This window comes from Heterodontus francisci, chromosome 19, assembly GCF_036365525.1.
Source record: "Heterodontus francisci isolate sHetFra1 chromosome 19, sHetFra1.hap1, whole genome shotgun sequence".
Taxonomy (NCBI): domain Eukaryota; kingdom Metazoa; phylum Chordata; class Chondrichthyes; order Heterodontiformes; family Heterodontidae; genus Heterodontus; species Heterodontus francisci.
The window spans coordinates 50,948,379-50,964,883 of record NC_090389.1 but is presented as its reverse complement, the minus strand read 5'-3'; the positions used below and the strand labels follow the sequence as shown (position 1 = coordinate 50,964,883).

General features: G+C 43.2%; 1 protein-coding gene across 1 annotated transcript in view; it reads left to right on the top strand.

Annotated features, from left to right (window-relative positions):
• The window catches only part of LOC137380054 (receptor-type tyrosine-protein phosphatase gamma-like), an 870,349-nt gene that overhangs the window by 668,555 nt on the left and 185,289 nt on the right, over positions 1-16,505 (top strand). Inside the window, exon 9 of the mRNA XM_068051600.1 lies at positions 1,542-1,726. Within this exon, the coding sequence (XP_067907701.1) occupies positions 1,542-1,726 (185 nt within the window). The remainder of the gene's footprint in view (positions 1-1,541; positions 1,727-16,505) is intronic.

Here is a 16,505-nt window from a genome sequence, read left to right as displayed (position 1 = left end):
GATGGTTCTTTGGTTCAGAATGTCAATAATTAATGCTCAAAATCAATTTTAAAATGCATGTGCCATTTGGAAAAGAAACTTACTGAACTTGCCTATTTTAGCTTTTTACTTGTTAAAAACCATTACATCAAATTTATTTTAAAAATGCATCCCTCTGCACACCACACACCCCACCCCACCCCACTCCCAATGCAAATAATAAATATGTGTGATAGCAATGAGGAGCTTTTATAGGAAGGGCTGCAATAGGTCACAAACTGTCAGATGCAGCAAGTAGGCAGAGAAATGAAGTGTGGGGGAATGAGTTCACTTAGAAGTTGGTAAACTGCTTTGCTTGTCAGTTTGAGATAATCAGAATGTAGTTTTACCCAGGCTAGTTGATGGATGGAGTTTCCAGACCTTGTAGAACATGTATTTTGGAGCAGCAGGGTGCACATTGATACCTTGTGATTTCTCAAATCCAGTTACCAATCAATTTAGAGAGTCACCTATTTACATATAAGGCAGGAAAAAAAATTAGAAAGCAAACCACTCAGACCCTAATGGTACATCAGCTCGTCTGGATGCCGAGGAGCTAGTTGGCTGCCTAAAACTTGGACAATGGAATAATAAATTTATGAACTGATGAGGGGAGGGAAGAAAATTTACCTTTTCAGTATCTATTTCAATATAGGCTAATGTTTCATAGCCATAAATAGATCAGCTAATTTGTATTAGCATTTAAAAATAGATTTATAGTGTAGGTCTTTCATCTGTCAGACATGCGACGTTGCTACACGTTTAAAATGTGTTACTAAATTGTTTTTAATGCAATAATTTGAATACTTGTCATTCACAATGAGGAATTTTAATGAGTTTTCAGAATTCTTTTTTCCTTAAACCTTTTTTCAGAACTCCAGAGCAAAACACATGTCATTCAGCATATGAAAGGTGCTAATTGCCATAGTTATTACATCAAACGTTTAATGATTGTTTAATTTTAGTGCTTTACTCAAAGCAAAAATTGTCACATGGCTGTTAAATAGGACAATCTAAGCCAGTTATTTTATAATATGAAGTTCTCTTCCAATTAACTTCTATCTCCCAAAGTGACTTAATAATTCATTATGAAAATCTACATTTGACCCTTGGAGAATGCTATTGTTTCAGCACCACTTTAGAATATAAAAAAAGGGTAGTTTTTGAGCAAATCTAGGCATTACACCCCACCCTCACTTTGGTGTACAAAATTGTGGGCTTCAAATGTTTTATATTCTTATACAGAGCATGCAGTACAAACTATTAAAATTTTGTTTTGCTTTCTTTCCTGCTAGTCAGCACTAAAATATATTGATTGCTATTATAAACAGCAAAATATGAAAATATTTAGCTGTAGGATTTAACAAGGTTAATGTAATCCATTCTGAAAGCTGCATGTCAGGTTTGTCAATGTTATGAACTGCATGTATTTTTTCCCCTTGAAAGCAAGGAAAGCTTGGGCTGTGGGACTTGAATATTTGGCAATATTCCAACAGGGTTAAGTTTCTATTTTCACCTTTCAGTATGCAGCAGCCCGCCAGTGAATATGACTGTGCAGCCGGTGAACAGGACTGCATTACTCGTCACATGGAACAGACCAGAAACCATCTACCACCCTCCAATTATGAACTATTTGATCTCCTATAGCTGGACAAAAGATGAAGGGGAAAAAGAGCAAGCTTTCACCAAAAAAAATGATCACAACTTGGTAAGTCCCCCCATTGTTTTCAATTAAAATTTCCAGCGTTTACTGATGGGCAAGGTTCCCTCAATTCTTGCTGAGCTATGCCTTCCTGTGAGGCAAAAGGTGCTTTAAACATACTGCTGAGTTTAACTGGTTTCAGGAGAGTTGGTGCTGCAACAGTTTCCACACACCACCTTTCACAGCCACAGTGTGTTAATTGTATCTTAATAAAAGCAAAATACTGCAGATGCTGGAAATCTGAAATAAAAACAGGAAATGCTGGAACCACTAAGCAGGTCTGGTAGCATCTGTGGAAAGAGAAGCAGAGTTAACGTTTCGGGTCAGTGACCCTTCTTCGAACTGCGGTTCCGAAAAAGGGTCACTGACCCGAAACGTTAACTCTTAATTGTATCTTAGTTGTGTTTAATTGAATGCAGGCGGTGGACATTAACTGGGGTTTCACTTGAGCACAGGTGGGTTGCATTTTACCAGCCGCTTGACATCTGGGGCTGTGGCAGGAGGGCCCGTAAAATACTTTTAGGAGTGGCCCGCCACGACTCCCAAAGCTGAGAAGGCCCCGCCGCATTTTGCCGGCAGTGGCGAAGCCTTGGTGCAGCCACCCCCGCCGCTTGGCAGTGGGGCCTTCATTTAAATATTAAAATTAATTAAATACAAATGCTAATGAACTTACCTGGTCCTGGCAGCCGTCCCATGCTGATTTTACGGCCATCGGCAGCAACTCTCACGCCTTCGGAACTCCGAGTTCCGAGGCGAGACACTGGTGGTGAGGGGGGAGGAGTGAAATTATCAGGGTGGTGGGGGGGAGGGGGGGGTGGTGCTGGGGAAAAACTTTTCTATTGGTTGTGGGGATGTTGGGAAGGGGTTGAGGGTCAATTGTTCTGAAGATGGGGAGTTAAACTTCATTATTTTACAATTTGTTCTTTTGGGGGGGTGGGTTATTTTATTAATTGATAACTCAGTGGGGGGGGGGGAGTTGGAAAAGGGAATAAAAGTGTTTCTGACATTTTGTTTGTTATTTTTGGGCGCCAGCACATTTAAAAATTTTAATGAACCTGAAGGGCATGAAGCCCTTTAAAAATGGCGCTGGCACCTGTGCAGTGGCACCGGACGCCATTGCTGGGGGTGCAGCTGTTGCTCCCTCTACGTCATCAGAGGCGGCCGCTCCACTCGCTCCATTTAAATGAGCCGCCGTGCGAAATATTGCAGGGGCTCAGCGGCAGCGCTTCCGTGTCGGAAGGCCACCAAGTTCAAAGTGCGTTGCCGTGATGTGCGGCGTGCTAATAAAATTCAGCCCATAAAGTGACACTTATTGAAATTGTGGTGGGTTGAGTTAGGAGGTGTATGCTTGTAATGTTTAACTCTGTAAATAAATGTAAGACCGAGTAAAGAACTGTCCTTCACCAACTGTCCAGAGATTATCATAATGAAATATGGAAACCTCTTTCAATGTCATGCATAAATGTACTTAACGCATTAAATGGCATAGCATTAGAATACACAGGGTAGCAATTGTAATGAGAATACTGTTGTAATAAGCTGCAGAGTATCGAAGTCCATCAAACGTTTGCTAACTCCAAGTATATAGCTTTGAAGCATCAATGCTTAGATCCCTAAAAATATGGATCTGCACTGTTGGAACATTGGAGTTATGTCTTCTATTTTTAAGCAGCGTTGTTGTCAACAGCTCCAAGTGTCAACTCCATGCCAGTAACTCAATTTAACTTAAAATTATCTTAATTTTTAAAAAAGCCACAAGAAAAACTGAAATACAGCCTTGAATAAAGGCCTACCACCAAAAGCACTGCTTCAGGCAACTAACTAAGCTAAAATCCTTTATATTACACTTGATTTTTAAAGCATTTATGCTTGGGACTGCTGACATGACTACATTTCTTGCCCATTCCTAGTTTCCCAGAGAAAGTGGTATTGGCCTTCTCCTTGAATGGCTGCAGTCCTTATGGCAATGATGCTCCAATGATTGTATTAGATAGGGAATTCCAGGATATTGACCTGGCAACAATGAACAAATGACAATACATGTGCAAGGCAGGTTCACCCTAACAACTTTGCATTGACTGGCAGCCTGAATCCTCCAAAACTGAGAGGTGGGGGCAACCATTTAGCCAGGATTACGGAAGTACGCTCCTGATCTAAATGTGGGAGATAGTACGAGTCAGGTGGAGGTTATTGGGGAACAAATTCTTGGAGATCGTGGAGGACCAAGTGAACCAGAACCTGGAAAATAGAGACAGGATACTCACCGTCTTGTTCAGTCAAGGTCTGGTTAAATTGGTCTTTCCTCAGAACCTCCGATAATTCATATTCTAGTGACCATAACCTGCCCCTTTTTCTCCTCCACCTCACTCTCTATTGCGCAACTCTGCACATTCATCACCCAGATGAAACAATTACCCCACCTTACAAGATTGCAGGTTTCAGGCTGATTTGTTTTAACATGGTGGTTCATCCTACCCACAATTGCCTGCATACCTGAAGCCATTCTATTTGCAAAGGTCAGAGGGGGATTAGTTGGATACCACCTTGATTGTTGCCTGGAGCCAACACTAATATTGTTCATTGGCCACACGCATCAGCAAGGATCCGAAAAAGTAACTTGCTCGCACCAATTTTTTAAAAATTCATTCATGGGATGTGGGCATTGCTGGCCAGGCCAGCATTTATAGCCCATCCCTAATTGCCCTTGAGAAGGTGGTGGTGAGCTGCCTTCTTGAACCGCTGCAGTTCATTTGGGGTAAGTATATCCACAGTGCCGTTAGGAAGGGAGTTCCAGGATTTTGACCCAGCGACAGTGAAGGAATGGCGACATAGTTCCAAATCAGGATGATGTGTGACTTGGAGGGAACCTTGCAGGTGGTGGTGTTCCCATGCATTTGCTGCCCTTGTCCTTCTAGTTGGTAGAGGTCGCGGGTTTGGAAGGTGCTGTCTAAGGAGCCTTGGTGCATTGCTGCAGTGCATCTTGTAGATTGTACACACTGCCGCCACTGTGCGTCGGTGGTGGAGGAAGTGAATGTTTGTAGATGGGGTGCCAATCAAGCGGGCTGCTTTGTTCTGGATGGTGTTGAGCTTCTTCAGTGTTGTTGGAGCTACACCCATCCAGGCAAGTGGAGAGTATTCCATCACACTCCTGACTTGTGCCTTGTAGATGGTGGACAGGCTTTGGGGAGTCAGGAGGTGAGTTACTCGCCGCAAGATTCCTAGCCTCTGACATACTCTTGTAGCCACGGTATTTATATGGCTACTCCAGTTCAGTTTCTGGTCAATGGTAGCCCCTACGATGTTGATAGTGGGGGATTCAGCGATGGTAATGCTGTTGAATGTCAGTGGGAGATGGTTAGATTCTCTCTTGTTGGAGATGGTCATTGCCTGGCACTTGTGTGGCGCGAATGTTACTTGCCACTTATAAGCCCAAGCCTGGATATTGTCCAGGTCTTGCTGCATTTCTACATGGACTGCTTCACTATCTGAGGAGTCACGAATGGTGCTGAACATTGTGCAATCATCAGCGAACATCCCCATTGCTGACCTGATGATTGAAGGAAAGTCATTGATGAAGCAGCTGAAGATGGTTGGGCCTCGGACACTATCCTGAGGAACTCCTGCAGTGATGTCCTCGAGCATAGATGATTGACCTCCAACAACCACAACCATCTTCCTTTGCGCTAGGTATGACTCCAGCCAGCGGAGGGTTTTCCCCCTGATTCCCATTGACCTCAGTTTTGCTAGGGCTCCTTGATGCCATACTCGATCAAATGCTGCCTTGATGTCAAGGGCAGTCACTCTCACCTCACCTCTTGAGTTCAGCTCTTTTGTCCATGTTTGAACCAAGGCTGTAATGAGGTCAGGAGCTGAGTGGCCCTGGCAGAACCCAAATTGAGCATCACTGAGCAGGTTATTGCTAAGCAAGTGTCGCTTGATGGCACTGTTGATGACACCTTCCATCACTTTACTGAAGATTGAGAGTAGGCTGATGGGGCGGTAATTGGCTGGGTTGGACCTGTCCTGCTTTTTGTGTACAGGACATACCTGGGCAATTTTCCACATTGCTGGGCAGATGCCAGTATTGTAGCTGTACTGGAACAGCTTGGCTAGGGGCATGGCAAGTTCTGGAGCACAGGTCTTCAGTACTATTGCCGGAATATTGTCAGGGCCCATAGCTTTTGCAGTATCCAGTGCCTTCAGTCGTTTCTTAATATCACGTGGAGTGAATCAAATTGGCTGAAGTCTGGCATCTGTGATGCTGGGGACTTCAGGAGGAGGCTGAGATGGATCATCAACTCGGCACTTCTGGCTGAAGATTGTTAATTAAATTGAATCGATTGTTCATTGAAAATTAAAGTTAACCACACTGCTTAAAGCTAGCCTGCACCTCTTAAAGGGGAGGTGCATTGGAGCAGGTGTTGTCAGTCATGCGGGAAGTAAATCTGACCTGGGAAACAGTGAAGAATAGCACAACATGCAAGAGAGCTGGTTCCAAGGTTTCTGATGCTGCCCTAGAGGCCTTGGTGAAGGAGGTGGAAAGTAGGAGAGACATCTTCTATTCGCCGGGAGCGAGGAGATCTTCAAAAGGCAGAGAGCAGAAAACCATGGCGGACAATGCCAAGAGTCAAACCCCAAGGACTTGGATGAGGTGCTGCAAGGAGTTCAATGACCACACATGAGTAATCAAGGTCAGTGAATGCATCTTCAAATGGCATATCCTGTCAACAGTGCCACTACGCTCAGACACTGCTCAATTCACCACATCCCCGTCATTCACATACCAATATCTATATCAATCAGACATCATATCGAACATTCATATGCTTCACCTCATCTCACACACTTAGCACTGCTGCAAGCCTCACACCCACATCTCAGTGCCAACTGTTCAACCATGACAATCACATCAGCCACATAGATTGCATATTATTCACTGATGCACTTCCCTCTCTCTTACAGGACAAGATGGCACGCAACCAGCGGCAATAGGAGCTAACTGGCAGGGGACAAGCTGCTGGCCATTATTGGGGTGGCCATTGCTGTGGCCAGCAGCTGGGCTGAAACCATCAAAGATGAGAGTTTCCTCATACCTAATTCTCCTCTCACAACCCACTTCACCCTTATCCCATTCTCTCTTCTGACTTAAGAGCTGCCTATAGTGTAAGCATGCACCTCTTACTTTCCGCCCAGCCCCATACAGCAAACTTACGCTTGTGCCTTTTTCCTTTCAGATATCCAGGAGGTCCAAACTGGCCATCCAGTGGAGAAATAGCGGCAAGAAAGTAATGATTAAGGCACAGCACCGACACTTGATCACACTCTCACAGCCACCAGCTCAGGTACGAAAACTGAGCATACTTTAGACAATAGATTAGAGGCAAGATCTGCAAGTGGTGAGATGCTGGGCACGACTGGGCTTAAGCCCAGGAAGGGGGCCAGGTTAGTGCAGGTTCCAGCTCACTTGAGGGCAAGGACGCACACGGGTTCTGCTGCAGAGGACGCAGATGAGCACTTCACTGGAGCAGCCTGCATAAGAACTCTGATGGGTAAGCACAACAAAATGCTTGGTACATTGGGAAGCCTGCCTGAAAGCCTGCATTCAATTTCAAGGAACATGGAAGAGTTCAGCACCAACTTGGCATCGGGCTTTGCTCAGAGATTGGAGCCCATCCTTTCCTGCATGGAAGTGGTGTCCAACTCTGTTCGCACATTTGCAAACCCAACCATGAAGCAGCTTCTGATGGCCAATCTTACTGCCTCCATTGCAGCACAAGCAACAGCTGCCCAAAGTCTGAGTGCTGCAGTGGAAGCTCAGACTGCTGTCATGCGAGGTCAGCTTCCTGCCATTATGGTTGTGGATTACAGTGTTCAAAGGATTGTGCAGAGTGTCGCAGAATTCCAGCAGTCTGTCCTCCAGCAGATTACTAGGATTTGTAAGGTGCTGCCCTGCATGGGTGGCAGTGGCTCCTTGGAGCACAAACCTACAGTCCTTTCTCAGAAAGACAGCTTTTGTGCTCCCACCCCTGCCACTCTGCCAGTGCCCTTGCTGTTAACATGTCAGCCAGCCAACGCAGAATGCTGATACCTCTGCTGAGGTGGGACAGTCCACAGCTGGGTGTTCTAGGATGCTGGAAGTCATCCTCTAATCTGCAGTCTCCTTCACTAAAGGTCAGCAGCCTTCTGCCAGCCATGCTGTAGCCACAGGGATAGCACTGTGTACTAGCACGAAGACAGGCAAAGACATGCTGAAGACAGACACTAAGGGGATGCATAAGAGTGAGTAGTTTACTTTTGTATCCAATATGCATGATTTCATTTATAAATTTGGTTTGGAACGTTTATTTTGTGGTGGCTTTTACTTTTGCATTATGGCCAAGCAGACTCTGTGCTGGTCAGTGACAGAGCGAAGGTACAGTGTGGGATTGTTGGTGAATGAGAAATTGGGGCTGCGGTTACCAGTCTCACAGTCGGATGAGTTCTTCATGGACAGCCAGGGCAGAAAGGGGCTCCTCCCTTCTCTTCCCTCTCTTCCTGTTTGTCCTCCTCATGCTCCTGCATCTGCTCTTCCTCCTCAGTTGCTCGCCATATAGCTGGTGATACATGCTGACCCTTTATGATAGTGAGGTTGTGCAGCACTCAGCAGACCACAGTGTATCAACACACCCTCCTGAGTATTGCAGGTCTCCTTCTGAGCGGTCCAGCCAGCAGAAGCATTATTTCAGCATGCTGGTGATCTGTTCTATCACATTTGTGTGGCAGCATGTGGCTTTCAATGTATGTATGCAGTACACATGTGTGAGAATTGTGTACCACAGTCATCAGCCATATTGTCAGCGCATAGCTCTTGTCACCCAGTTGTCACCCTTTGGTCTGTTGTGGTGGCTTAAATACAGCTGGCACAGCAGACGACCACAGAGTGAAGTCATTATGACTGCTGCCAGGATACCGGGCATTGACCTGCATGATTTGCTGTCTGTGGACATGTACCAGCTGGACATTGAAGGAGTGGAATCCCTTTCATTCCGGTATGGGGAAGAATTACTCACAAAACAATGTGCATGTAGCCAATGGTACCCTGCACCATGAGGAATCCTGCAATCCTAGCAAAACTGTGTGCTTGCCTCGTCTGCTTTTCTCTGGCAAAAGAGAGGGAAATGTAGTTAGCTCTTTTTGAATAGAGAGCCTCAGTGGTTACACAACAGTGGATGGCAAACTGCAAAATGTTGCAAATATCTCCAGCTTCAGCCAGGTGCATAAAAGTTGACCGCCGTGGTTATCTTCACAACCATTGGCCATGCTGTCTTTGCCCTGCTCTGAGGTTGCAGTTGTGGTTTTAACAGGTGGCAGATTTCAGTAAGGTCATCCTTACTGAAGTGCAGACATTTCACACATTGTTCCTTGCTGAGGTTCAGGTAGAAGTATTGCTCCCTGAAGACCCTGGGTGCATGTGGCCTCCCACTGAAGCCCTTCTCCCCTCCTCCATCTCCTCCCACTCCCTATTCCAGCAACTTGTCCTGTTCTCATGGCCTCTGTTCATTCTCTAAGTTATTCTGTATTCCAAGGGGAATATCTATTAGTGCACCCATGTCTGGGTGCATCTGGTTTATACAGAAGCCCTGAAGTCAGTAAAAAGACCTTTAGCAACTGCCACTCTACTCCCTGTAGACGTTTGCAATTTGAAACAACTGTAGAAAGCTTCAAACCCTCATTGAATCATAGCAATGGCCAGAGGAAATCAACTAACAACTATCCCTTAAGTAGTTGATGAACCCTTCAACCCTTTAAATAGCATTGGTGAACGCTTGTTCAGCAGCTTAATGTTAAATGAGGCTGATGGGTAGAGTATTGAGCTCCAAAATAGCACCACTGCTGACAAACAGCGTTGCAAATTGATTGATGGCATGACCTGCCTGCTCAGCATATTTCCGGCAGACGTTCACTATCCGCATGCTAATGCCCTCACCAATGTGCCGTCCAGTGAGATTCGCCCCACAAGCGTGTGCATGCTGTGGGCACAATTTTGGAGCTCTAAGGTAGTCATAGTGTCCAAAAAATGGCTGCTAATGAGACAGCCTCTCATCCAGGAAGTCTTTTTTCGTCGCCACACAAGTAGGGCAGAGCATTGAAAAATGCAGATGGCATATATTTGCTGTCAAAATAGAGGTGTGTTAAATGGTACAGAAACTTTAGCCAAGGGGCAGATGTACAGTTAAATGCCAATATCCAAAAGTTGTTGTCTGAGTTGCGTTGCTCCGCCATTAGCTTTGCAAAAACAACATTTTGCTGTCTGCCTCACCACTCAGCATGAAGTAGCTGTATTTGAGTGATAGATACAAACTAAACCTGTGGCAGATATTGAGAGTTAGTAATTAGTATGGCAAGTACATTTTTAACAGCATTCTAAGTGTTAATTACTGCCAATCACCCTCTCTAGCTTTGAAAATTAATTATTACAAGCATGGAGTCTCATTTTTTCAGGGTTTAAATTTTCAGGGTGATATTTAAAGTGTCAAATTTTAAATAGAAACTTCTTTTCTTTCTTGTCCTTTTTGTCTCTTCGCTCTCCCTTAATCCAGTCTACCTTTCCCTCTCTTTATTTCTTTTTCTGTACTTGATTTGACTTTGAATTCACCCTTTTTAATTTATCCACCTCTCAGCCCTTCTGTTTAGTTCTCAATCCTTCAATCTGATTGGATAAGCAAATACAATGTGGGTTGTCCCGTTTCCCTTGTTATGCCATTATCAGCTCGCACTTTTAGCAACTTAGTGGGCAAAATATTTTTCAGCTGAAGAGTGCAGGGGCCAGCCTAACTTCTAACAGTCGCTGTTAGATGCCCTGCTGCAGCAAATTCTAGCCCAATAATTATAATAGTCCCATCAACCTTCCTTAAATTTGTTAAAGTATATTCTGTGCCTTCATACTTTGCAATTTGCTATATCTCCTCTCACTAGACCCTTACCTTATCAAATTTTCTGCCTCCCCTTTTAATGTTCAGATGTCCTTCCATTTGCATTTGTGGTTAATCACACTCCAGTAATACAAAAGTACCTTGAGTTTTGCTGGCTCGATATGTTTGCTAGTACATCAGGGCAGGAGAATGGAAGAAATTTGTATTTCTACTCAGTGTAGTTAGGTCTACCTCAAATGTCCTGCACAAATAGTTTGATTTTTTTTATACCAGTAAAGAATGAAGACATGCATTTGTATAGCACCTTTCACAACCTCAGGACATTCCAAATTGCTTTACAATAAATGAAACACTTTTGAATTATGGTCACTGTTGTAATGTGGTAACTTGTTTTTATAGTGTCATCTAGCATAAGGTTCTTTTTAGTTTTGTTAAACACTGACATTGATTTGATATAATAAAGAGTTCAGAGTCGAATATTAGTTGCTGCAGAAATATCATCAATTTTTTCAGGATCAAAACGTGATCAGTGAGAGGAAACAGACTATACATCATCTAATTACACAATAATTTAGATTTATTTTCTGCGGGAATGTTTACTTAAGCGAATTAACTGCTAGCACAGACTCTCAAGGTTACTCACGATGAACCGAAGGGCTTGTTTCTGTGCTGTATAACTCTGTGACTCTATGACTTGAATAATGGTATTATGGTATTGCCATAGTTGGTGGTTGGCTACGTGATCTAGTCGTCAAGTCAACCATTATAAACAGAGTTGCCATTGTGCCGGAATGCTTGCCATCGCCTTCTACCTTCTGCTGGCTTTTACAACTCTCTGTCCATTGACACTGTTCCATTCACAGTTCTGCTATCTCAGCTTTAATTTTCTGTATAGTCTTTTCCCAAGTAGAGATGTTAGCTAAATCAAAGGATAGCACTTTCTTTGAATAAAGCCTATTCTATAATGAGCACAAATGTTTGACAAAAATACATTGAAAAATTAAAAAAATCAGCGAACTGTATGGAATAGTTTATAAAGTTGCTTGTGTAAAAATAAATGCAAAATGAGTTGCACAGCAGGAACAAATTTTATTATTTGGCATTGTATAAGTCTGTGTGTTATGGGGTAAAGCAGAGGAAGGAATAATTCATGTTTAGTGTGATTGGCTTGTGAACAGTTCCTTCTTATTTGAACAGCTTAAATTCTTATTTAGTGGTTCTATAGCAGAGCACACCAATGAACTGATTTATTATAACAGAATTGTAGGATATGGATTTATGCCTAAGATTTCTTTCTTAGCAAGTTCTTGATGCCAGTTGAAGAAGAGAGAAATTCTGAGTGGTTACTTGTCTGAAGGAAACAGAAACATAGGTTAATCTACCCTTCATCAGTCTCAATGATTCCTACTGGCCCAGAGGGATATTACGGATAAATGCAAGGTTTTATAGATAAGTGCAAGATGTTACTTATTGGAAGAAGAAAAATTGGGAGCATACTTGCTCACTTGAGAGTATTGAATTAGCTAGAGGAGACGCTGAAAAAGAACTGGGAATGATAATCAACACAGCACTCAGCCATGGGACTATGGTCTTTAACTGCTTCTTGGTTATATTTAATCTTCTGCACAGTACTGTTGGCAACCTCACATTTGTTGGCAAAATGACCAGTCCCACAGTAAATTCCTGGTCCCCTTTAGATAAGAGTGCTGAATCACAATGCTGATTTGCATGTATCTTTGTCCCTGGTGGTGTTGGAGGTTACAACCTTCCAGTAAAAGTAAAAATTGTAAGTGAAAGTAATTATATCTAAACCTGATGGGGTGAGGCCCAGGGGAAAAAAAGAACCTTCTCAATGTGCTAAAAGTGGCTGCTGCTGGCAAACAGTTTGCCTCTGAATTAGTAAGTTGTGGATTCAAGTCCCACTTCAAAGACTTGAGCACAAAATCTCGCTGACACTCCAGTGCAGCGCTGAGGGAGAGCTACAATGTCATCTTTCAGATAATACACAAACTAAGTATTGTCTTCCTTCAAAGGTGGACATAAAAATTGCACTATTTCAAAGAGCAGGAAAGTTCTCCCTAGGGTCCTGCCAATATTGGCCCCACAAGCAGCATCTCTGAAACAGATTACATAGTTATTTACCTCATTTCTGTTCGTGGGGTCTTGCTTTGTACAAAATGTTTGCCATATTTCCTATATTATAGCAGTGAATACAATTCAAAAGGTACTTAACTGGCTGTAAAGAACTTTTGGACATCCCGAGTTCATTAAATTGGCTACATAAATGAAAGTTCTTTCGAGGCCTACACATCACAGTATGCATTCTGAAGAACAGGATAGACGAAAGGTTGATTGTGACTGTTATGACCAGGTGAGAAGGGGTCTAGGGGTTCCCTCTCAGCCTTTGCCTGATCTAACTGTAACAGGGTTTAATTTTTAAAATACTGTGTTTTTAGCTCCTCCTCAGTGAATCCTTTTTCATAGAAACATAGAAAATAGGAGCAGGAGTAGGCCATTCAGCCCTTCGGGCCTGTTCCACCATTAAAAAAAGATCATGGCTGATCGTCTAATTCAGGACCCTGTTCCCGCTTTTTCCCCATATCCCTTGATCCCTTTGGCATTAAGAAATATATCTATCTCCTTCTTGAATATATTTAATGATTTGGCCTCCACTGCCTTCTGCGGTAGAGAATTCCACAGGTTCACCACCCTCTGAGCGAAGAAATTTCTCCTCATCTGGGTTCTAAATGTCATACCCTGTATCCTGAGACTGTGACCCCTGGTTCTGGACTCCCCAGCCATAAAGACCATCCTCCCTGCATCTAGCCTGTCTAATCCTGTTAAAATTTTATAGATCCCCTCTCATTCTTCTAAACTCTAGTGAATATAGGGGCCTAGTCGACTCAATCTCTCCTCATACGTCAATCCTGCCATCCCAGGAAGTAGCCTAGTAAATCTTCTTTGCACTCCCTCCATGACAAGAACCTCCTTCCTCAGATAAGGAGACTAAAACTGCACACAAGACTCAAGTTTGGTCTCACCAAGGCCCTGTATAACTGCAGTAAGACATCCTTGCTCCTGTACTCAAATCCTCGCAATGAAGGCCGACATACCATTCGCCTTCCTAATAGCTTGCTGCACCTGAATGCTTGCTTTCAGCGACTGGTGTACAAGGACACCCAAGTCTCATTGCACCTCCCCCTTTCCAAATCTATCACCATTCAGATAATATTCTGCCTTTCTGTTTTTATAACCAAAGTAGATAACCTCACATTTATCCACGTTATACTGCATCTGCCATGTATTTGCCACTCACCCAACTTGTCCAAATCACATTGTAGCCTCTTTGCATCCTCCTCACAGCTCACTTTACCCCCCAGCTTTGTGTCATCTGCAGACTTGGAAATGTTACATTTAGTTCCCTCACCCAAGTCATTAATATATATTGTGAATAGCTAGGGCCCAAGCACTGATCCCTGTGGTACCCCACTAGTCACAGCCTGCCATCCAGAAAAAAACCTGTTTATTCCGACTCTCTGTTTCCTGTCTGTCAACCAATTCTCAATCCATGCCAGTATATTACCCCCAATCCCATGTGCTTTAACTTTGCTCCCTAACCTCTTATGCGGGACCTTATCAAAAGCTTTCTGAAAATCCAAATCCAGGGTCTCTTACCCTGACAAGATATGGATCACCATTGCCCAACCCAATCTCTGTTAATTGACTCAGTCTCTCCAAGCACTGTCTCTTAGTGTGCAAATATCCACCAGCCCAGTGGCTGGTGATCCCTTGTCTATTCTACTAGTTACATCCTCAAAAAACTCCAGTACATCTGTTAAGCATGATTTCCCTGTCATAAACCAATGCTGACTTTGCACAGTCCCGTTTATGCTTTGCTTGTGTTCTGCTATCACATACTTTATAATAGACCCTTGCATTTTCCTCACTACTGATGTAAGGCTCACTGGTCTGCAGTTCCCTGCTTTTTCTCTCCCTCCTTTTTTAACACCCTCCAATCTGTGGGAACTGCTCCAGAGTCTATAGAATTTTGAAAGATGACCACCAATGCATCACTGCTTTCCAATTGTAGGGCAAAGAAATCAGACGGGTTCCTTAGATTTAAGCAAGAAAGGTGGAAGTTTATTAACCTTAAACTCAAATTCGGTTAATGACTGCGAGTAACGCGAGGCGACCACGCTAGTATGTATACGCCATAAACAGACACACAGATAGAGACAGAAAAAGTAGAAAGAATAAAGGGGAAAAGTTTGAGGAAATATCTGGTAGTTATTTATGGTCCTTTGAGTTCAATGCGGTGTCTTTGGTTGTCGGTAAGTCTTGCTGTTCGTTGGGGCCAAGTGCATGCTTTAACTTGTTTTGATGTAGGGGTCTTTTCTCTCTTGAGGGTTACGTGTTTTCAGTGGGTCCAGAGGCCTGTGAGATAGCGATAGAGAGCCAGCCAGGAGAGAGGCTGTTTTTTTCCAAGTTCAGTTACATTCTGCAGTCTGAGTTCAAACTGTCCTGCGTCTGGTTCAACAAGCTTGGACCAGCAGGTTAGTCATGTGACCAGCTGGCTAAACCACACCTGCGTTTGTGGATTTCAAAGCTCTCAGTGGTGAGGGGAGGCGGGGGGGAGGGGGGGTGCGGTGTAGTGCTGTCTCTTACCCTGACAAGATATGGATCACCATTGCCCAACCCAATCTCTGTTAATTGACTCAGTCTCTCCAAGCACTGTCTCTTAGTGTGCAAATATCCACCAGCCCAGTGGCTGGTGATCTCTTTTTAAACAAATAATTTCTTCACTCCAGCAACAGTTTAAAATTAATGTTCATATGACAAAATTAATATACCTCATTCTTGGCAGGTGGGGGTTTTCATGACACCTCCAACCCAGCGGAATGAAATGCGATTTTTTTTTTTTAAAGAGCATTTCATTAAAAGGGACAAGAGAGAAGAAAAGTACAGGAAAACGCACATGCATCTCTCTCATTCATTCAGAAATCCTCAAAATTGTTGCCATGTATCTTTTCTTGGCGGCAGTGCTGCTTTAAACTGCCCTTTTTGGCATTCCAAAAACATGTGGGTTTTTTTGGGAGGTTTTTCAGTTTGCACATTTCTCGGACTGCCTAGGGTGTCTTTGTTTCTGTTGAGGTCTGCAGGGGGTAGGATTAGATTTAATTAACCCTTGGTTGGAGCTCTGCTCATGGGCAGTGGCAGTTCTACTCTGAACTCTCTTTCAATGCTTTGATGAGTCATGCAAGGGCTTTTCAATGGCTTGCATTTTGTTAAGCGTGTATTTAGTCAGACAGGCAGCAGCATTCCCCATTCAAGATTGTTTGAGGACTCTTTTGACTAAAGCTGTACTTGGCTGGCATTTAGCATAAACATCCTGCCATTTTTAGAATGGTAAGGGATTTGGAAAAGTGGAGTCTAAGAAGGGCAATCTGATATGGTTTGAGGAAGAAATTCACAGATTATGATACGATGGGCCGAATAGCCTCCTTCTGCGCTATAACGATTCTGTGAAATAGAATTTACAGATATATAGAATATAAATGTGTTGATTAGAATTTACACATGAAGATAAACAAGCAGTATCCAATAAACCTTGAAGCCCCACACTGTCCTACATGACTCCAAGTCAAGTCGTGGTCTTTGAATAATGGAGAAGCAGGTTATCTATCTCTTGGAAAATTAGATTGTTTTGGGGTCTATAATTGTCTTGTGGGTGGAATTGAAGGAAGGCCAATGAAATGAGAATGAAAGCATGTACCAAAACTTTAAATGGGGCATCTCTAAAATCAGCACAGATGTTGGAATTACTCAAAACCTACATGATCCTAAAATATTATTTTTATTTAACTCTTTCTGAG